The sequence below is a fragment of the Pezoporus wallicus genome, unplaced genomic scaffold, assembly GCF_028554395.1.
Source record: "Pezoporus wallicus isolate ANWC-B61680 ecotype Strahan unplaced genomic scaffold, APGP_CSIRO_Pwel_v1 contig_3710, whole genome shotgun sequence".
Classification (NCBI taxonomy): Eukaryota; Metazoa; Chordata; class Aves; order Psittaciformes; family Psittacidae; genus Pezoporus; species Pezoporus wallicus.
The window spans coordinates 186,517-208,468 of record NW_026640315.1 but is presented as its reverse complement, the minus strand read 5'-3'; the positions used below and the strand labels follow the sequence as shown (position 1 = coordinate 208,468).

General features: G+C 59.7%; 1 protein-coding gene across 1 annotated transcript; it reads right to left on the bottom strand.

The window, feature by feature from the left end:
- Positions 1–699: 699 nt before the first annotated feature.
- Positions 700–15,380, bottom strand: GRIN2C (glutamate ionotropic receptor NMDA type subunit 2C). The gene is made up of 13 exons (XM_057418600.1): positions 14,893–15,380; positions 10,539–10,962; positions 8,282–8,877; positions 7,752–7,866; positions 6,879–7,090; positions 6,619–6,787; positions 6,123–6,276; positions 4,798–4,923; positions 4,491–4,720; positions 4,153–4,313; positions 3,479–3,666; positions 2,732–2,964; positions 700–2,375 (listed from the first exon to the last, which is right to left on the bottom strand). Exons 2-13 carry the CDS (start codon positions 10,944–10,946, stop codon positions 1,035–1,037), a joined length of 3,933 nt encoding a protein of 1,310 aa, XP_057274583.1. The 5' UTR covers positions 10,947–10,962; positions 14,893–15,380; the 3' UTR covers positions 700–1,034.
- Between the last annotated feature and the right edge of the window lie 6,572 nt (positions 15,381–21,952).

Genomic DNA, 21,952 nt, shown 5'->3' with positions numbered 1-21,952 from the left:
CGGGTGATGCTGAACCAGCTGGGAGGAGAGGATGAGGGCTGGCATCTCCATGAGCAGCTTTGCATCACCCCGGCATGGCCCTGGAATGGGGCTGGTACCACTCGGCAAAGCCAAGGCTGCTGCTTCCCCAAACCCTCTGCCCTGCTCTGACAGCTTCCCACCAGCCCAGCAGGGAAAGGGCTGTGTCAGACATGTACATCAAGAGAAGAATTAACCCCAGCTCATCCCCTGTGCCTGATTTACAGCTCCATCAGCCCTGGGAATGTGGGAGGAATTGTTTTCCCTTCCTCATTCCCAACCACACATCCCTGCTGGGCTGCTGGCTTGCAGCCACGGGAGCATCACTCTTTGACCTGAGCTCACAGCCATCTGTGGCCAGCACCCCAGTACCTGAGCAGGGTGCAGTGACTCCGGCTTCAGTGCTTAGCTTCAGTCTCAGCACTGACTGATGCTCCCTCTGGGCAGTTGCCACCAGCGTGATGAGCCTGTGCTAGGGCTAAGCAGTAAAGGGACATGAGCAAGAAGAGGTGCACAGGACAGAGGGTAAAGCCAAAGGCAGCCCTGGGAACGGAGCCTTGGGCGACACGGTCTAGTGTGAGGTGTCCCTGCCCATGGCAGGGGGTTGGAACTGGATGATCTCAAGGTCCTTTCCAACCCAAACCATTCCGTGATCGCTGGAGGATGGACAAAGGGTCCTCAGCCGGCTGAAAATGTCTCTTTAATGACCGGCAAATGGTGTTTCAAGTCCTTTGAATGAACCCAAATGACGGCAACACGGTGGCAATGAGTTCAGTGTCCCCGATGCCATTCCTGCCTGCGGGAAGCGCCCAATCCAGCGTGTGCCAGCCCCTGCCAGGCTCCTCTGACCCCCCCCTCAAAGCGCACGGGACCCGCCGAGCCGCTTGGAGCATCCCGCTACCGTTGCTGCAGGATCCCGGGAGGCAGGAGCCCCGGCCGGGAGCCGCTGGCTGGCCCATGGGGACCCCCCGGGCCCAGGGCAGGCAGAGGGGTGCGCACACCCCCCTGTCCCCCCATCACACCTCCGACTCCAGGCTGGAGACCCGCCGCCAGGCCCCGCCGGCGCAGGGACTCATCACCCCGCGGCACAACGGCTCCCTCCGCTCGGTCCCCGCTGCCCGCAGCAAGGCCGGCTCCCCCCCGCGCCCCCCGCAATCTCGGCACCCGCCGTCCCAGCGCCCCGAGCCCCGTCCACAGCCCACCGGCACCCTGGGGTGCTCCCGGGGTGGGGGGGACCCCCGCGAGCGGTGCCCCCGGTGCAGGCTGGGGTAGGAGTTCATGCAGGTGCCGGTGGCGCGGGGGGGCTGCCGGCAGGCTTCCCGGTAGGACGGCAGCCTGGCGGCGGGGGAGCGCGGTGCCAGCCGGCCCGAGGGCTGCGAGCAGCGGGAGCCGCAGTTGGAGCCGGGCTCGGCTTCGGGGAAGAGGTCGGGGATGCCGGTGCATGGGGAGGTGGGAGCAGCCCCGCAGCGGCGCAGAGCCCCCGGGCACCGCTTCCCACCCCGCTCCCCGCCCGCCCGCCGGTTCGGCTTCTCCCGCTCCATCGCTGCGGCATCCGGCTCGCCCCTGGCTCTGCGAGTCCTGGCGGCTTTGGGGAAGGCTCCGTGAGGGCAGGACGGCGGCGGGAAGGGGCTGCCCAGCTCCTGCCTCTTCTCTGCGGCTGAGAGCAGCCAGGGCAGCGTCCCCGAGCCCCCCTGGCCCCCGTCCCCCTGGAGCCGGGGCGGGTTCTGCAGCCCCGATGGCCGCCTGTGCTCCCTGTAGATGTCCGGTGGTGGGAGGTCCCTGGGGGATGTAGGGGGCGGCAGGGGAGCCCCGATATGGTTCCCCACCAGCATCTGCTCCCCAAAATCCTCCCTTGGGGATGTCTTAACCGGGACATGGGGGACACCCGGGAGGGCTCCATCCCCTGCACAGCCCCCCCGAAACTTCAGGGGGTGCAGGAGGCGGGGGACGTGCTTGTTCGTCCCTCTCCACTTCTCCTCCCTGGGCAGCCGGGAGTCCACGGGGATGGGCTGCGGCAGCGGCAGCCCCAGGGGAGCACCCATGGGTGCGTAGACTCTCTCCAACCTCTCAGGGGCAGAGGAAGGGGCCCGGTGAGTGCTGGTGCTGTTCTGCACCACGAGCTGGGGTGTCCTCAGGGAGAAGGTGGTCTGGAGGCGCTCGCTGCGGCTGCTCCAGTCCTCGATGGTGCGGGTGGCGTGCTCCAGCGAGCTGCCCACGCTGGCCGTCGACACCATCTCCTTGGCCGCCTGCAGCATCTTCAGCACGTTGGCCTGCGCCGAGCTGGCGGTGACATCGGGTGTGGGCGCCCGCCCAGGGCTCACCAGAGACTGCACCCCGTTAAAGCAGCTGTAGATGCCCTATGGAGAGAACAAGGGACACCCCAACATCAGCAGGGTCATGCACCAACCCTGCCGAGCTGAGACGTCGTGCTGAGATGTCTTGATGGCACCGATGTGCCCTCCTCAGCATCCCCAGCACTGCCAGGGAGGTGACATCATCCTCCAGCACTCCTTTCCCCCTGGATACTGATACGGATGTGGGGTCATTCCCAGGGCTAAGCCCTTTCCACAAACCCTGCCTTTTCTCCCCAACCAAGAGCTCACATCAGCACAAACATCTCCAGTCCCTCCCCTGTGGGTCAAAGGGGTGATGTTTATCCCTGTGACTTCATAGGAGGACATTTGGGCCCCTCAAGATCATCAGCATCACTCACCCTGCTGATGGCCAAGAGGAAGTCGAGCTTGTGGGACTTGGGGACAGAGTGACGCAGCTTCCAGTAGACGAGGTGCTCCCAAGCAAAGACCAGCAGGCTCAGCCCCATGGCCACCAGCAGCATGTAGAACACCCCGGCCATGTTGTCAATGTCCAGCTTGCTGCTCATCACCTCGTTCTTCTCATTCTGGCAAATCCCAGACAGCCAAACCGTCTCCAGCTTCTGGGTCTCACCTGGGGCCAGACGTGAACAGTGGTGGGAGAGGTGAAAACACCCATCCCTGGGCATCATCTCCCCAAGCACAGCCCATGCCCTTTCTCACCCCACCATGGCTGGAGAAGGAGAAAGCCATCCCCAAGTCCCTGGAGGTGTTATCACCTAGTCCTTGCTGCTGCCTTTGGCCTGAGCATCCCACCAGTCACTCATCCTCCTCTGCCCTCTGTCCCATGCCAGCCAGCCACGCACACTGTCCCCTCCCCAGGCTTCTCCTGACCCTCTGCTTTAGTACATGGCCATCTGCAGGATGAGGAGGGACTCCAGAGGGAATGTTCCCCCCCCGCACCCAGCTGGAGAGACGCTGCTGGGTTTAATATCCCCTGAAAGTAGCTGGTGGAGAACGTCCTTTGGCAGCATCCCCCAAGGAGCTGTGGAAGCTGCACAGGGCCTGGGCACCAAAGCCCTGGTCCCTGGGTTGATTTGGGGTGATGATGAGGACGGGGCTAATGAGCATCTCGCCCCGGTACCCACCGTCCCCCAGGAACTGGAGCAGGGCCAGGTCAATGGCCCGCTTCCAACGTGAGTCCTTCTGCAGGGCGATGCCATAGCCCGTGGTGGCAAACACCTTCCCGCTGCCGATGGTCACCAGCTTGCAGCCCTCATCCTTGCCCGCCATGTAGTTGAGCACCGCCGCATCATAGATGAAGGCATCCAGTTTCCTGCACCACCAATGGGAGGAAGAGTGAGGGGGGGGGAAAGGCTGGAAGACCTTTTGGGGGACTGTGCCTCTTTCGGGGGAGCTCTACCCCATTGGGATTGCTGTGGCCCGTCTGGAAGGGTTGTGTCCTCTTTGGGGGTCTCTGCCCCAGCTTGGAGAGAAGCACCCAACCTGGGCAGCTGTATCCCATGTGGGGGGAGCTGCAGGAAGCTGTACCCATCTGCAGGGGGTTGTACCCTCTTTGGGGGGGCCTATACCTCATGCAGGGAAGCTACACAGAGCTATACTCCATCTGGGAGAGCTGTACCCATCCTGGGGAGCCCATATTTCACTTATGGGGGGCTATACCCCAGCTGAGAAAGCCCTACCCCATTTGGGACTACCATACCCTATCCCAAGGAGCCTGGTTCGTTTGGGGGTCCTGTATTCCATGTGAAGGAGCTGTATTCTAGCTCTGGGAGCCATACCCCGTTTGGAGGAGCCATACCCCATTTTGAGGCTGGTGAGGGCATCCTCCACGGAGCGCTGGTTGTACTTCACCATGTGGGTGTGCATGTCGGGGTAGTTGCTGCGGATGTTCCTCTCGGTGCTGCCGTTGGGGACGGTGCCGAAGCGGAAAGGGGGGTACTGCTCCTGCGGCTTCTGAAACTGCAGTGGGGAGCCCCAAAGAGCAGCATCACACAGTGTCCATGTCCCTGCCTTGTCCCCCTTCCCCACAGCCATCCACAAACCCATGCCCAGCAGTGATGTGCGCACGCCCCCAAGTTCATTCCACCCCAAAAACCCTATTATTTTGCAGCGATTCCACCCCAATTCCATCCCCACCTTCCTGTCGCTCAGCCCCGACACCGTGTCGATGTACTGCTCCTGGATCATGAAGGCAGCCAGGTTGGCGGTGTAGCTGGCGAGGAAGATGACGGCGAAGAAGGCCCAGATGAGCACCATGATCTTGCTGGTGGTGCCCTTGGGGTTCTCGATGGGCACGGAGTTGTTGAAGACCAGAGCCCACAGCAGCCACACTGACTTGCCGATGGTGAAGGTGGGACCTCCAGGCCCTGCAAGGACAAAGGGACCGCAGTCATCCTGGATGGTAATGAGCCCCCCTGCCCATCTCCCACCTCTCCCAACTCACTTTTGCCACTGGTGAGGTTCTGGTTGTAGCCAACGGGGCTGAAATACTCAAACACGAAGACGGTGACGGCCACCACAGTGAGGCACATCACGAACATCATGACCCACACGGCTGGGCTGTACGGCTCTGCAAGGCAAGCAGGACTCCATCAGCCCCCCAGGACACCCCACAGCCCCCTGGGGACCCCCAGAGCCTGCCCTGGTGAATGGGACTCCTGAATATTGCCCCTCCTCAAAGAAGGCAGTGTCGTGGCCAAGCAGATCCATAGGACATCAGGATGGAAGGGGGATGCTGTGAGAAGTGGGGATGCAGCCATGCTTCCCTGCGTAAGGAAAATCAGGCTTTCAGCAGCGGGGAGATGCTAATGAGAAGCTGCCCATCTCCAGGTTCAGCAGCAGGAGGGTTTCCCATGGGATCATGGGTTTCATCCATATGGGACCAGCCCCGCTGGAGCTGAGGGTGGGCAGCAGGTCCCTGCCTGCCTGGGATGAGCTGGGACGGTGCAGCAGGAGCGCTGGGGCTGCAGCCGAGCCCTCCACATGCAGCCACCGAGGTCCATTTGTCAGCGTGTCCTTTGCTGTCAGGGAGGAGAGGCCTCCCCTGATGGGGATGCAGCTCATTAGCAGGAGAGGCAGGGAACCACGGGCCCCAGCCCTGCCGACCCGGGGCAGGATGCTCCGTGTGTCCCCTCCATGAAGGTGACCCCTGCTCCAAGGGGAGGGTCGGCATGGGGAGGGACAGGAAGGGGAAGATGTGCCCCATGCCCTATAGCATCCCTGGTACCCACATCCTCCCTATGCAGAAGCCTGGCTGCGGCTAAGCTGCCACCACCATGCCCTTGCCGGGAGCCTCAAGCCCTGCTCGAGCACTGAGGCTGAGTTTTGTGGTGACCTTGGCCAGTCTCCTCCTTCCCAGGCTGCAGCTTTGCTCTTTGAAAGCTCGTTTAATAGAACTTTGAGCTCTGGTTTCCTACCCCTGCCTTAACCACGAGCTCCAGTGACGGTGGTGCAAAAGGGGTCCCCATAAGCAGAGCTCAGAGGTAGCAGATCCTCTCCTTGCCTCCCCTACGTCCCCATCCTCCCTCCAGCACACAGGTAATGAAGGGGAGGAAACCACCGATCCCAGCCTCTATAATAAAAGGATTATTCAGGCAACGGGAGGAGGAAGCCCCAGAGGCAGCAGCATAATCCCCTTCCCTCCTGATTTAAGCTTTTTTTACTTAAAAGTTATTAAACCGAAGCAATATTTCCAATTTGCATGTCTCAGAAGGGATGGGATGAGCCTGCAGACAGAGACACACACAGACAAGGGGACATGGGGCTCACCCAGGAAGGCAGAGGGGGACACGGTGCCGTTGCTCCGGGCCACCATGACGCTGATGCCGGTCTCCACAAAGGGCACGGAGAAGTCCACGATCTCGGAGCGCTCCTCGTTGATGGTGAGGGAGCCGATGGCCATGTCCGCGCGCTTGTAGTACACCTGCAGAAGGGGCAGAGGGTCTTGGGACGGGCAGAGGGACGCAGGCCACCTCCCATCAGGCGTTGCCTCATCTCCAGCATTGCCAGCCTTAACCTTTGTCTTTTAAAACAATGCATTAGGTTCTGAACTGCCCAGTGACCCAAACACAGTGTCAATGTTTAGCTGACTCCATCCCCATGTGCTCCACAAAGCCTTGCCCACAAGCTCATCCCGAGCCCAGAGCCCTACCGCAGACACCCTGACCCCATCTCCATCAGGAAAACCCAAGACTAGGGCAAACCCCAAGTGAGTGTTACCCCCCAGAGAGGCCGAAGGTGGGTTCCAAGCTATTCCCACCCCTACCTCACCAATCATGCCGTTCCAGACCCCGCGGACGATCTTGCCGTGTTTGCCGTTGGTCACTAGATAGAGGTCGTAGGAGAACTTCACCGTCTTGGCCAGCTTCTTCAGGATGTCGATACAAAAGCCCTTGCAGCACAGCTTGGTGTAGGGATCCACAAGGCCATCACCACTGAAACCACACCAGGAGAGACGGATCGGACCAACCAAAGAAGCTCAGTGCCCCCATGGACGCGACAGGGAGCTCCGTCCTCACTGCTCACCTCTGGGAGGAGTTGGTCTGCTTGCGGCACGGCACGGTGTTGCGCACGCAGACCCCGGTGCTGGGGTCCGTGTTCTCCACTATGACAAAGGGTCTCTCCTCCAGCGTGGCCACCGTGAGGTGGCGGTTATCAACCACGGGCTGCAGGAAGGAGCCGTAGCGGGGCCACACCGGGTACTTCATGTGGATGATGCCTTTCTCCCACTTGCCCACCTGGGAGAGTGCACATCACCCTGGTGAGGGGCTATGGGGGCATACAAGGTTCCGTGTCCATCCTCCCCATGCTTTTGAGGCTCATTTGTCCTGGCACACCATTAGGTTCAGCCATAGAATCAACCAAGTTGGAAAAGACCTTTGAGATCATCAAGCCCAACCATTACCCCATCACTGCCAAGGCCACCACTAACTCATGTCACTAAGGGCCTCATCTACATGGTTTTTGAACACCATGGTGAGACCCAGCTCAGCATCCCTCCCCACACACAATCACTGACCATGGGGTGAGCTGTTTCTCCTTGGCCCCCAAGTACCAGGCTTAGGTGAGCACAAACCTGCCCGATTTTCACCCAAAATACTTTTAAACTAGGAATAAACCCCTCTCTGCACAGCTTGTTTCAGGTCGAGGTGTTTGGCTGCTGCTCTCCAGAGGTGGGCAGCTGCATTTTGGCCTCTTCTGGAACTTTCCAGCCAAATTGCAGGCAAAATCCCCAGTTCTTGATGGAGCTTTAGTGTCACAACCCCCACCATGCCACCATGAGTACCAGCCATTGGATAACCTGTCCCATATTCGGATCCCAGCCTGTGCATGGCCCCAGGTTCATGCTGCCCGGCCACCCCAAATGATGTGCCCATGCTGGGGGGGCTGGGCTCCTACCATCTCCCAGAGCCGGTGCTGGTTGAGCGAGATCACCACCATGGTGGGCCTGACCAAGTAGCCGCCTTCATTGAAGGAGAAGTCCCTGTGCTCCCATGTCACGTTGAGGAGGTGCCTGGTGAGACACAGAGCCAATAAGCCCCTGATTGCCATGGGTCCCACCTAGAGACATGGGGCTGAGAGCTGGGAACCAGGTTTAGCCCCTATGAAAGAGGCAGCGGGGAGCTGGAGAAAGCCCTGCCAGCAAGGAGGCACCAAGGATGGATCACTGTAGGGTTGAGGTTGGACAGATTAGCCCTGAGGTGCCACATCTGCACTGCAGAGCAGAGCTGTGAACCCCCTCTCAGATCCCCATAGCTCCTGGAGGACAGAGGAGCATGGGAAAAGGCAAGGGAAAACCAGCCAAGGGGTGTGCGCCACCAGCTCACAGTGAGCATCATCATCCCCCTGCCCACCAGCTCCATCCTCCTCCTCCCCTTCTCCTTCCATTTCCCCATTCCCCACTCATCCCAGTGTGTCCCAAGCCTTACTGGTAGAAGCTGTTGTTGGTGGCTGTGGTCCCGGCAGGAGCCCGGCAGTCCCGTCCCACTGCCGGGAGGTAGCCATGGGCCCGGAAGAAGCTGGCAGCCCCCATGGCAATGATGGCCACCCCATCCCGCACCTTCTGCCGCAGGCTCAGCTTCCAGCTCTCCGTCACCACGCTGATGAGGCCAACGGGGAAGGAGGCGGGCGGCACCTCCATGTTGCCCACTGCCAAGCTGGGCACGATCCAGACATAGCCTGGCCCCACGAGCCCGGCTTGCTCCGCCATGGTGAAGAGGTACTCGGCCTCCTCTCGAGAGCAGTAGACGATGAGGACCTGGGCATCGACCTGGCGCAGGAGCCGCTGCGTCCTGGAGCTGCTCCGCTCCTGGCTCATCTCGAAGGTGAGCACCTCCTGCAGCTCCCAGCCGAAGTAGCTGGCTTCCGTGAAGGAGCGGATGACTTCCAGGAAGATGTTGTAGCCTGGGTAGAGGCTGGTGATGACGGCAAAGGAGCCCCAGTCGTATTCCTCCAGCACCTTGAAGATCACCTGGATCTGCTGCTCGATGGAGACACCCAACTGAAGGAATGCTGAGCCGGGCTCCTGCAGGAGGAGGGGTCAAGAGCTGCTCCATGGTTCAGGTCCATGGACCATAGTCCAGGCCCATTTTCTCCATGGAAACCATGGTCCAGGGTCTCTTGCACCTATGCAAGCTACCTTGAATTTGCCATCATGAAGGGTTTGAGGAAGCCATGAACTGGCATGGTCCATGGGCTGGAGACACCCAGAATGGGATTGATCCAAGGAACTGCATCCCATGGAAAGGAACAAGCCCTATGACCTCTCCTTCATCTCTGTCAACCAAAACCTCATCCATCCTCCAAAGGAGACCAGCAACTTCTCCTTAAACCAGTGGAGGGAGGGGGGCAAAGCCTCTGCCAGGAGTGTAAACCCCATCACAGTTCCAACTCACTGCTTGCTACCAGAGCCTATGAGGCTCCTTCCCTCCCACCCCACCTCCCCCACCATCTGGCCTCTCATTAGCAAATCTTAATTGATCTGATTCTGTCTTAAATGATTCAGTGAGCGGCATTTGCAGAAGGTCGTGTGCAGGCAGTGGGGTTCCACCGCTCAAACCCCCCCCCATCTCCAGAGAAGTAGTTTTCCCAATGGGGATGGCGGTTCCACCACATGGGAATGGGAGATGCTGGAGACCTCAGATCCATGGGAAGAGGAGGAGGTTGAGCCTTCAGACAGGTCCCTCCACTGACCCCAAAATACCCAAACCCTGGAGAAAGCTGCAGGAAAGCATCCAGACCTCAGCAAAACCATGGCTATTTTTCCATTGCTTGGGGATTCACTTGGGTCCACTGCACCCACCTCAACCCATCGCATTCACCCAAGCCTGCTGCACCTACCCAGGTCCATTGCACCCACCTTAGTTCCCTGCACCCAGCCGCCACCCAGCCACAATGAGCAGCATCTCAGGCTGGCCTAGGAGCACCAGGCAGTGCAGGAAGGGGGTTTAGACCCCAAAACCTCTGCACCATCAGAGCATAAACCCAGTGCCCTAAGGAGAAGCAGAATCTCCAGCCCAGGGGCTGCTGCCATGGAAGGAACCAGCACCAGGACCCCTCCAGTGCCGAGGGTAAGAGGAGCAACCAAGAGGATATAACCCAAATCCCCTCCCCAGGAGAGCTGTGTCACAGACCATCGCTGCCTGCCCTCCAGCTCTCGCTGCCACCAACACCTCCCAGCAGGCAGGTGACAGTGACAGTGCCTGATGCCAGCAGGCAGCAGAGAAGCCAAAGATCCTGCTTGGGCCTGTGGGGTGCCTGAGATGGGCACCGAAGCTGAGAGAGGCTTCTCCATGCCACCAGCCCAGCCACTGCAGGGCTGGATCCAACCCCAGTGATGTGGGGAAGGAGGAGGATGGGGATGTGCCAACCCTGCCACTGCCCTGGCAGCCCCAGTGCCACAACCATGGTGTGCACAGCAGGAGGGGATGGGAAGCAGGACACCAGGGAAGGCCCCTCCACAGGGCACTGAAGTTCTCTCCCATGTCCCATCAATTGGGCCCCTCTTTGAAGTCTCCCCCATGTCCCACCACGCTGCTGCAGCCACTGCCTGATCCTGCCTGTGAGCCCTCACGATGCAGCCCAGCAGCTCCTCTGCCTCCAGCATCTCACATCCCACATCCACCCCTCTCTAATCACCCATTTCTCTCACCCCACAGCACAAGCAACCCACAGCAGATGCCTCACCTTGGGGGTCAGGACCACAGCAGACCCCCCGCTGATGCTGATGACGGGGACCTGGGTCTGGGAGGAGATGAAGTCCAGGATCTGGGCCACAGCCTCCGTGCCGACGTTGTCCTCAAAGACGATGCCGTGGATCTTGTGTCTGGTGAGGATGTCGCAGATCTGGGTGAGGAGGCTGCTGGGGTTGGTGTTGTTGACGATGACGGTGATGGGGTGGATCTCCAGGGGCATGTCCAAGAAGCTCTGGGGACTCAGGCGGGTGCGAATGTGCAGGGGGTAGGAGGTGCCCCCAAACACCACGGCCACGTTGACCACCGGCTCCTCGAGGCCCGGCAGCAGGAGGTCCGAGAAGGCAGCCGAGCAGCCCAGCACCATGGACAGTAGCAGAGCGTGCGCCGGCCCTCTGCCCATGTCCACCACCGCGTCCCTGCCGGGATGGGACACAGCCCCTTACATCCGGATGCCCACCAGCACCCTGCTCACCCCAGCCCTCCCCGGCACCCGGGGCAGAAGCAGGACGAAAGGGGAACCCTCATCCTTTGGAGGCTGGATGTGGTGGAGGAATGACCACAGGGTTGTACCCACTGCTACCACCAAGTACCAACCCTTCCCAGCTGCTCCTCCCTACCCACCACCTCTTCCCCATCCCACCACCACCGTCCCCCTCCCAGTGCCATCACCCTCTCCAAAAGCCACCACTTGCTGCAATGCTCTTTATCGCCCCTTCAGCCAGGGATGGAGACAGCAGCGAGAGGTGACAGGAGGAGCTCGCAGCTCCCTGTGCCTCTCTCCACAGCTCACAGCCACTTTCAATATTTAAAGGCTTTGCCCTTGAGAGATGTTTCAGTTTTGCAACCCCCATGTTGGGGTTTTGCAAACCACAGTCAGCGAGGCAGCCAGTCCTCTGCCTGTCCCCTGCCCATCACCCTGCTGCAGTCCCAAATCCCAGCCTAACTGCCCACCTGGCCCCTTATCTCCCAAGTTTCCCCCTTCAGACACTATCCTGCTGCTTTTCCCTCTTCTTGACTATATTTGTCCTGGTGCCTGCCCACCTGGGACACCAACCACACTGCATCTGTGCTGGCGGCCCCCAGAGCCAGGCTCTGAGGGGGTGTTTGGTCATGTCCCCCCCCCACCAGGTCCCTAATTCCTCAATGACTGTGGCTGCCAGCTGCAGGCGGGTGATAGTCACAGCGGTGGGTGACACATCCCTGCTCACAGTAATGCATCCCTGTGCTGGAGCTCATCCCTTGTCAGAGCCCAACAGCAAAACCAACCCACAGTGAGACCTGCAGCCAGGAGCATCCAAGTCCCTCTGAGCCCCACTGTCCCCAAAAGCCAGCACCCCAGTGCCATGCTGAGCAGTGGGGACAGGGATAAGCAGCCCTCTGCGGTGGCACCAGCAACATCCATGCAGCAAGATGCCAGCTGGTGCTCAGAAACGTCACTTGCAATTAGAAGCTGCTGTTGCTTAACACATCCTCGGTACGGCCAGAGGAGCCCCTTACCAAGTCCCAGATGATTTCGGGCTCTGGGATGCCCCAGGGACCTGCACCCCAGCACTGATCCATGCCGCAGTGACGGACATCCCTTCAGCGCACTGTGCCAGCATGTTGGACTAAAAATGCAAGAAATAAACCCAAGGACTGGGCACCCTGCAAGAGAGCTCTGCAAGGCGTAGATCTGAGCACCAGGGCCGTCCCTCTGCAAAGACAGGGGACACAAGCCCCCATGTCCCCCTTTTGTATCCGATGGGTACCACAAGGGCTCAGGCACCCAACCAGGCACCAGCGCTCACCAGGCAGCACCTCATTCAACCACACAGGTTTCAGCAGGGGCTCATCGGCCCCCAGCACCCACCAGCACCCAGGGGGGGTTCACGCTGCCTGGCTGCATCCCCCTCACTGCCCCATACCACAGCTGGCCGAGCCGCAGGAGCCACGAGGCCACAGCGATGGCCACAGCCATCTCCCTTGGCTGGAGCGGGTGGCGGGTGAGTCATGCCATGCTGGCAGCGTCCCACGCTCCGGCACGGCCAGCTCAGTGGCACGGCGGCCCGCGCCGCCTGCTCCTCGTTGCGAATTCCCAAGTATTTTTAGTCCCGTGATAAATAATTCATCGGGAATCCGGCATCAGCCATACCCGAGCAGAGAGGAAGGGGAGCAACACACCACCCAAAACAAACAGAGCTGCTCTCCCGGCAGCTCTGCCAGTCTGAGCCCTCCTCAAGGACGTTTAAATATACTCCGAGCCCTGATCGGGTTTACTTGTGCCAGCCGTGGCACTTCACCCATCCCATGCCTTCATCCTCTTCTTCCTCAACTGGGGAGCCTCTTCTAGCACCAAGTAACAACCCCTCCTGAGGGGTTGACCACTGCCACCAAAGGGGCTGCTCTGCTCCTGGCTGCAACTGGGAACAGGGTTGAGCAAACTGGTTTCCCCCTGGACCAAGCCGCAGGTGGAAAGCATCCCCATCCCTCACAATGGAAGAGTGACGGCAGGAGGGCATGGGCATAACCCATCGCTCAGGGATCCCATTGCTGGGACAACCAGGGGAATGGATTTCCATCTTTCCCAGGAATCCGATGCCACCGGCCAGAGCTGAGCTGCTTGCTGCAGCCAGAGGAGGATGGAGGGGTTTGGGGCCAGTGAGCCCGCAGCTGGCAGGGGCTCCATGCACGGGTCAGAGCCAGGGCTGCTCCAATATGGCTGGATTTGGGATGCAAAGAGCAGACGGCTCCTCCAGCCGAGCCAACTCTGCGCTTCCAGCATGGATTTTTCCCAGAACAAGCTAGAGGGGTGCAGGGAAATGTGGGGTTTTGGGGGGCGAGGGCACAGAAGGCAAATGGCAGGTAAGTGGTGAAGGCAAAGGAGGAACCGAGCCCATCCCTGCGTTACTACCAGAGCTCCTAGGCTCAGCACAAGGCAGCAAAGCCCCCATGGACTTTAAACAAAATCCAACCCCTTGCAGCAAGCACTGCGGAATTTGGGAAAAGGCCTTCCCAAAAGGGAGGGTTTCCAGCCAGGCCAAGGGACAGCGGACAGGCTGGAGCAGGAGGAAGGTGGCCCTGGGCAATGCTGCCTCCCAAAAGCCTCCCCAGGCACCAGAAGAGACCCCCAGGGCTGCTCCATGGCTTTGGCACTTGGGTTTTGTTGCATCGAGGCAGTTTTGAGCAGCTTAACCCCTTTCCTAGGCACAGCTTCACCTGATGGACCACTCACAGAAACCTCCTTCTTAAAGCACTGATCCAGCCCTTACCTCCTATCACCCTCTGAAACGACATTTTAATGCAACAGGGAAAGTTTGCTCTTAATGTTAAGCCTCCTTTTTCCATCCATCCATCCATCCATCCATCCATCCATCCATCCATCCATCCATCCATCCATCCATCCACCAAACAACCCATACCTCTCTCCCCTGCTCTGAGAGGGAGAGAGCTCATGCAGATATTTTGACCTCAGGAAAGGAAGTGAAAACATCCCAAAATGCAAAATACCCTTCCAGAAAGAGAAACCTTATCCCCCAAAACAGCCTCTGAGCCTGAAGCCACAGGGAAGGCGCAGCCTGCGCCAGGGGAGGGGGAGCTGCTGCCGATGGATGGAGCAAACCCAAATGTGATGGGAACCGTGTGAGGAGGACAGGGAGCACCAGGAGGAACACAGGGTTGTGCCAGGGCTCGTCATTGACCCGATGGGGACACCCTGTGGAGCAAGGACACCCCGATGGAGCTCCCAAAAAGGAGGAAAAGCACCAACAGCCCCCCCACCCCTCCAAAGCCAACTCGTCGCCATCCCTGTCTCCACGCAGGGGGGATGACTCGGGAGGGAGAAGCACTCACAGCCCCCGGCAAACACCGTCTCCTTTCAACCTTCATCTGCCACCACCCAGCATCGCCCTCCTCTTCCTCGCCCGCGCCTCCGACAGCAACAGTTGCGGGCTGGGGGCTGCGGGCTGGGGCGAGGGCCCCGCACACGCACGCACCGAAACGCAGCTTAGAAAGGTCGAATATGGATTAACCGAAAATAAACGCCAAGTGTCCTGCCTGCCGCTGGGTTACGCAAGGTGGAGGGGGGGGGACACAGGGCTGGTGGCACCCAGAGGGGTCTCCCCTCTTTTTCCTGCCTCCCACCCCCCCAAAACCCTCCCCAGTTCAGAGCCCAGAGAATTAAGGCTCATCCCCATCCCCTGCCCGGACGGGGAGCGGGAGCTCGCGGGGATGGGGATGCAGGAGGAGGCTGAGGGAGAGGGAAGCAGCCAGGAGACCCCCCCCCCCCAGAACCCCCTACCCCGTCCCTAAAAGTTACTGGCGGTGGTGCCGGGGCGGCGGCAGAGCCCGTCGGGGGGCCCGGTACTTACGGGACCGCCGCTGCTCGGTGCCTACATCCCCCGCGGCTCCGGCGGGGCTGCGCGTCCCACCGCGGGCTCTGCTCTTCCCAGCGCTCTCCTCCTCCGGGGCAGCCCCCGGGGGCACGGTCGGGCCCCGCCGCGGCTGCGGGGGGGGTCCAGCGGCCGCCGTCGGTCCCGGCTCGTCCTTGGCGGCGGCGGCGGCGGCGGCTCTGCAGCGGCGGCTGGAGGTAGGGACGGGAGCGAGGGAAGGAGGGAGCGGAGCGGGTGCGCACGGGGGGGGGCCCGGTGGCAGCAGGTGTCTCGGCGGCCGCTGGGCCCCGGCAGCCATGTCCGTCCCCCCCAGCCCCGGTACCGGCGGGGCTGGCTGCGGGCCGGGGGAAGGACAGGACGCGCGTCCTCCCGCTTCGCCGCAACTTCGGGGCTGGCCGCCAGCCCCGGGGAGGGGACGGCGGGGGAACGACAGGGGGACGGGCAGAGCCTCCCTGCCCGCCTCCCCCGGCACCCAGCGCTGGGGAGGGCGGGGGACAATAAACCCACCCCTTCCCTCGCCCTCCTGCTCGAAACCCACCGCGTAACGGCACAGCCCCCCCAGCCCAACGAAGAGCTGGAGGAGCGCAAGCGGCTGCGGTTGGACTCACACCCCACACCCCCACACCCCCCCCCCCCCCCGGGTATATTCCAGCCCTTTGCTAACTGAACCCATGGGGACTGGGCAGCCCCGCTGCCCCCCTTTCAGTGTAGGGCAGCCCCAGGGTCCCCATCGGTAACAGCGAGAAGGGGGGTGACACGGGGCAAAGCCCCCGCAGACAGCAGCATCCTCCAGCTGTCACCAGGGCCAGTATTAAAGCATCAGCTGATCCCACAGCACTGGTTTAGAGCAAGCCAGACTGGGGAGGAGAAGGGAGAGATCCAGAAAGGCAGGCGGGGAAATGGGCAGGGGCCTTCCTGGGGTCCCCTTGCCCCCAGCTGGGTGCCCAGCACAGCCCAAAACCAGCCCATGCTCTGCAGCAGCAGCGCTGTGGGCAGGGGGACCACAGCCCCTCTCAAGGGCTAAAGCCCAATTCAGGCCCTGCCAGGGGGGCACCTGCTCCAAAACCTCCTTGTGCCCCAGCTCAGAGCCACCAAGACACTGGGCATCACCCCTGAAAACATCTGCTGGTCTCCGTCGTGCTGGGTGCCAGCAGCACCCATGCCCAGGCACTGCCCTCCTGCCTTCCCCAGGTGCCTGGGGACACAGGCACCCAAACCCAAGCTATTCAGGACTGTCGGGTGGCTGCCACCCAGCCTGGCACTGCAGCCACCTGCAACAGCAGCCCTGCGGCGGCTGGGGCCTGGAAAGGCTGTTTCCCAGCTGCCTCCAAACCTGCTCCCTGCAGTTAGGCAGGAGCTGCCTGATGCAGGACATCCCCTGTCCCCGGGGCAGCCTGGCCACCTCTGCCTGGGGGCTGTGGGTACCCTCGGGGCTTCAAGAGATGCCAGAAAACAACAAAGGAAGGGGAAAAATGCATCTTGGGTTCCATTTTACTCCCTCTAAAAGGTCCCCTGCAGGAGAACTCAGCCAAATCCCTGCTGCTGTGAAGGGACTCAGGAGGATGTGGGACCTTGCACCCCTCTCTTGGCTCCCTGCTGGCCACATCCTGCTTTCCCCCAGTGCTGCTTGATGCTGCCTCTCTTTAGCCCAAGGAGAGATTTCAGGGTTAGCAACAGGTCCCTGCTTCAAGTCCTTTACCCAGGACAACAAAAGGGGGGCTCTGGGGTTTAACATTTAACCCTTCATGGTCAGGTGTGCCCGGGCCTGAGGGACCAGCTTTCCAGAGAACTGGGCCCTTGGGGCTGGCACAGGAACCCCGTGCTGCTCCTGTGCCCTTACTGCACCCACGGCAGCCCAGAGGCCTCATTTAGCCCTTCTGGGCTGGATTCCTGGCTCACTCCTGTTTCAGCCTCGGTAATGTTTCATGGGAAAGATGTTTCCCAGCATCCAGGAGGAATGATAGAGACAGCAGCAGCCTCCTCCTGGCTCCCCCAACATGATATTCCAGCGCCTCCATCCCATGGGACATTTAACCCCACACATGGGACAGAGACAAACCCAGGTCTGATGCACCGCTGGAGGGTGTCTGATGCACAGCTGGAGGGTGTCTGCAGTACAGGGCAAGGACTGGAGGAGACACATACATCAGGGCCCCCTCCAGGCTTGTCTCTTGGAGTAAAACCCAGACAAAGCCCCTAGCCAGCGCTTGCATTTGAGGCTGCAGAGTGAGCGGCTGCACTCAGAGCTTGCCTCCAAGAGTTCAGTTTTCCTGGCAAAGTCCTTCCAAAGCAAAACCCCCATTTCTCTGGGCAAACCTGCAGAGACTCCCCAGCCTGCAGCTGGGTTTGGGCCTGCAACCATCAAGATAACTTATCTGTGCATTTCAATAATAAGAGTCCTTTCAACATTCCAAAGAAGTGCCCTGATGGCAACTAAGGTCCCTGTGGAAACAGAAGCACCAGCAGCACCTCAGGATGAAGCCCACAACCCCAGAGGCACAGATGGACCTTTCCTCATGGTCAGACTTCCTCAACCCCCCAATACCACTCCCTCCTGTGATGCTCTGCCCTCTTTGCCCACCTTTCTGGGCTGTGTGGGAATAACATGGGCATGAAGCTGCCTTCCCTCTCCTTTAACCTCCTCCTTAATACCTCCGGAGTGGAACCCTGGCATGGGACACTCAGCATCACCCATAGAACAGCACCAACAGGTGGGAGCTCACCTCAGCTTCTCCATCCATTCCTTCATATCTTTTCTTGCAGGAGGCTCTGAAAGCAGAGTTGATGAATGCAAAGGCACCGCGTTCCAACAGCTCCTGGTGTGCAGCCACCTCCTGCAGGGAAGAGTGCACTCCACGCAGGCTCCTTGCATCCCATTGCAACCCCACATTGACATTCCACATCCCAAGCTGGGGTAAAGCCCTGAACAGTGCATCCTGCCCCAGCCACCTCCATCCTGGTCTCCCAGCCCTGCAGAGTCAATGGGAGCCCATCACCTCCCAGCATAAACCTGCACCCATGTCCCTACCCATAGCATCCGCCCGCAAGGTGCATCCACAGCCAAGACACCTTCAACCAGTGTCCTTAACATCTCCAGCTCTGCCGGGCAAACCCATACTGTCAGCCTCCTTTTTTGTAGGAGAAACTCAGCCAAAGGTTTTTAACCTGAGTGCATCCTAAATCAGGACTTAGGGAAGGAGGCGATCCAAGTCTGTGCACTGCCAGCGCAAAGCCAGAGCAGTCCCTGGAAGGGCAGGGTGACAGGGACAGTGTCCCCATGGGCACTGCATCGCAGTAACAGCATCCAACATCGGACACAGCACACAGGTCCCTCTGACAGGGCTGTGTTGCAGGTGACACTTCTGACACCAGAGATTTAGCCCTGGACCTGCCATCCTCAGGCACCATCCCCACCTCCCCTCCCTGCTCCATCCCATAGGGGTACTCAGGTGTTTACGCACGCAGAGCCGGCTGGTGCCTTGGATTCCAGCAGCCACAAAAGCAACCGAAGCTGAAAACAGAGCAAGGAGAAATTTGGGAGAGAGGCCACGAGGATAATGCTGTGAATGATGCACGCACGGCGCGGATCCGGCACAGCTCCGCTCCGCTGCCCCCGTGTCCCACCCTCACGGTAATCAAGGGTGCTAAAATAAACAGGGATGCTTTCATCCCTGCGGGGATAATTCCTCCTCCCGAGGTGGCGTGTGCCTGCGGGGCTGCCCCGGACCGGAGATGGGGGATCAGGCAGCCAAAGCCGGCGAGCTGGAAATGGAAACTTCCCAGGAAGGGAGGAAATGGTTTCTTTCTGGGGCGTAACCAGCCCTCACCCTCCAACAACTTCATTTGCCGCTGTCGCATCCCTAAATAGCTCCTCGAAGCAGCTGCTGGGAGCTCACATCTCCTTCACCTCTGCTCCCCTCCTGGCCTGGGGAATGGGTTCACGCAGCTCCAAAAGTAATGACTTTACAAAGTGATTCACACAGAGGGGAAAACTCCAGCCCTGCACAACCCTCTGACCATAGGCAAGACTTCAGGAAGCCTCAAGAGGTTGTTGGAGCTCTAAGGCTGGGATTGGAAACCATGAGCCTCCAGTGGGTCTGGAGGCAGGGATGTGCTTGGGGTCCTTTCAGAGAAGGAGTGATGTTGTGCCAGGAGGGATGGTACCAGACACGGTGGGGCTGGTTACCCGCTCCAGTGACCCAGAACTTGGTACCCAACATGTTCCCATCCCATCCCCAGGGATGGGGATGAACGTGGAGAGAACACATGAGGTATGACAAGATGTGCTCGGGAGGGGAGGGCGCACGCAGGGGCTGGTGCCTGTGCTCAGCCAAAGCGCTGAGGTCAGCACACCCCGGAGCCATCTGTTCCCAAGCAAAGCCCCGGCACACATGGACTGACCTGGGCTTCCGATGCCGCAATTCCATGGATCATGCGGTGAGGGGCCGGCGTAAAGCCGGACACCGCTTCTGTGGCCGCTTAGGATGGGGAATCGTGTTAGCCATGCCACGGAAAAGCTTTTCCAATCATTTTCTTGGTGGCATAAATGGCTTTTAAACAGCTCTTCACTGCCAGAGTCCTGGCTGGAGCTGGGTTTTCCCTTCTTCCAGAGCACCGGCTCTAAATGCGCGTTTGAAAAGGCCAAGTTAATCAGGCAGCCCATTAGCAAAGCCAGCAAGAGCCTCCACGCTTGTCTCCTGGGTGTAACAAATGCAGCATCAACAGGAGCCTGTGGGGTGTCTCAGACCTGCTTCTTCCCCGACTTACCCCAAGCTGCCTGGCAGGAGCAAGGCAGAGCCCCGGGGTAACAGAGGAATTCCCCTGCACAGCTCTGCAGACCGGGGAAACCGAGGCACAGCCGCACCAAGCAGCAGCAGGAGGTTGCAGAGACCCAACCGAACAGCATTTACTGTGCAACCACCCCACACCGTGGCGAGCCCTCTCTGCTCGGTACCCATCCCTCTCAGAGCAGAGGGAACCGCTCAGCCTTGCTTGGCTGGTCTCGAGGCCAGCCCTCACCAGATGCTGATCTCCACCAGCTCTGTGCAGTCTCATTAAGGCTAAGCTGAGCCATAACTCATTGGAGCAGGGAAGTCCACATTAAGAACCGGCAGTGATGACTTTCAGCTCTTCCAGCCTCCTTCCAGCAGCAAGCGGGTATCACTCACAGCATCGCCTTCCTGGGGTGGGAAATGGCTTTGGAGATGCCCCTTTGGCTGCTCGGGAAGCGGAGGGCGCAGGGGTGGCTGCCCCCTCATCCCTTGGACCACTACAACGGGGACATAACCGGGAGCAAACACAGGGTTATTCACACCTAAAAGCAGAACCTGAGTGTGAACAGGCTCCATGAGGGCCCAGGCAAGCAGAGCTTCGTCACCCCCCCCACCCCTCCCCGGGGGTGCCAGGTCACCCCTCCATCCCCACTCGGCCCCTTTGCTCCCCATTACCGGCCTCCCAGCGCCACCTAACGACACAGCAACCGGGATAAGGCCCTTCCTGAGGAAGCCGGATGCATCCCGGTCCCCAGAGAACAGGATGGAGAGCATCCATGGTGATGGGGACACCTGGCTGGGGCCTGAGGATGCAGGCAGCAGAGGAAGGGGAGGCTGGAGGTATTGAATAAGGAAGTGAAGACCCTGCCCTTCACTGACCTTGATTGTCTCATGGCTTCCGCACAGCCCAGCATAGACCCCAGGGCTTTGGCTGGGTTCTGTGCTGAGCAAGGACACTGGGATCAGCAAAGACAGACACTCCCCTTCATCTGCTGCCACAGCCCCAAAACTACGCTGAAGCAAGCATCACCAGTTTGGCAACAGCCATTTGCCATGTGCAGCACAAGCACCGTGACTGTATGACGGCTGCAAAAGCACCCAACATCAACATTCAAGGTGATGTGGAAGAAAACCCTACAGAAGAGCTGGCTCATCCCTTCCTGATACCTATGGATTTGATTCAGCCACAACCACCCCTTCACCATGACAATTCTGGCTGGGCCATCTACCAAAAGAGCTGCTCCCTGCCCTGAAACCCATTACTTCAGCCCCCTTCTCAAGGAGCTTCCTCACCTCCGAACCCAGAGCTGAGGCAATCTCCCTAACGCTCAAGAGCTCAGCGTTAAGGCTGCATCAGATCAGCCCCGAGACGTATCGAGAGCCCCATCACACAAGCAGCTGTTCCACAAAAGCTTTATTGCTCGTTTGCGTATGAGTTCCCAGGATCACATTTCCTGAGTTCCTTAATGAGCTCGCAAATGAGACTGGAATAGAAAAGGAAAGGGGGGAAAAAAAGGAGATGAGGGAAAGATCTCCCTCCCCTAAGGCTGGACCAGAGATGGGGTGGGTGTACAGCACCCAGTGGACAAACCCTCTACCATAGGAGAGGCTTAGAGATGGAGGTTGAGTGTGGACCCGAGACAAACCCCATCACCTTTGATTTCCCCTTTGCCTCCATCACAGAGGCGCCAGTAACAACCATTTACACAGGTCAGAGAGGAGCGGCTGGGGCCCTGCAGTGCTCCCATGGGGAGTGCAGGATGGTGAGGGCAGCCAGAGGAGGAGGCCACGCTGACAGGGCCCCTGTGCTGTGGATAAAGAGGAGATTATGGCTCACGGCTTGTAATCTGGCTTAAAACCTGACACCGTCACTGCAGTCAATTCGGGCTGAGGGAAGCATTTAATAAGCTTCCAAACCACACGGGCCAAAAACCAGAACCACACCAGTGAGGGAAGTAAAGCTCAAGGCAGGGCTTGCACCAGCCAGCACCGGAACGTATCGAGCAAACACAGGATCCCTTATGATCCAGAACAAGGCAATTACACGCTTGTTATCCCAATCCACCCCAGGATCCAGAACCCAGGCTCTGCTGGGGCTTAACTGCAGGAGGCAGAAAGCAAATTAATGTTCTTGTCTGTTTAGAGCTCACAAGCAGAGAGCAAACGGTCCCTCCCTGCACGAGGGGAACTGGTTGCCTTGAGACACGGTGCTTGGCTGCTCCGAGAGGAAGGCATCACAGACAAAGAAGCCAGACTCAAGCAGCAGC

Coding starts and splice junctions, on each gene's coding strand:
- GRIN2C (XM_057418600.1), bottom strand. CDS start 10,946: ATGGGCAGAGGGCCGGCGCACGCTCTGCTACTGTCCATGGTGCTGGGC. Junction 7,867..8,281: donor ACCAACAACAGCTTCTACCA/GTAAGGCTTGGG, acceptor GTGTCTCACCAG/GCACCTCCTCAACGTGACAT. Junction 6,277..6,618: donor GGAACGGCATGATTGGTGAG/GTAGGGGTGGGA, acceptor CCCCTTCTGCAG/GTGTACTACAAGCGCGCGGA.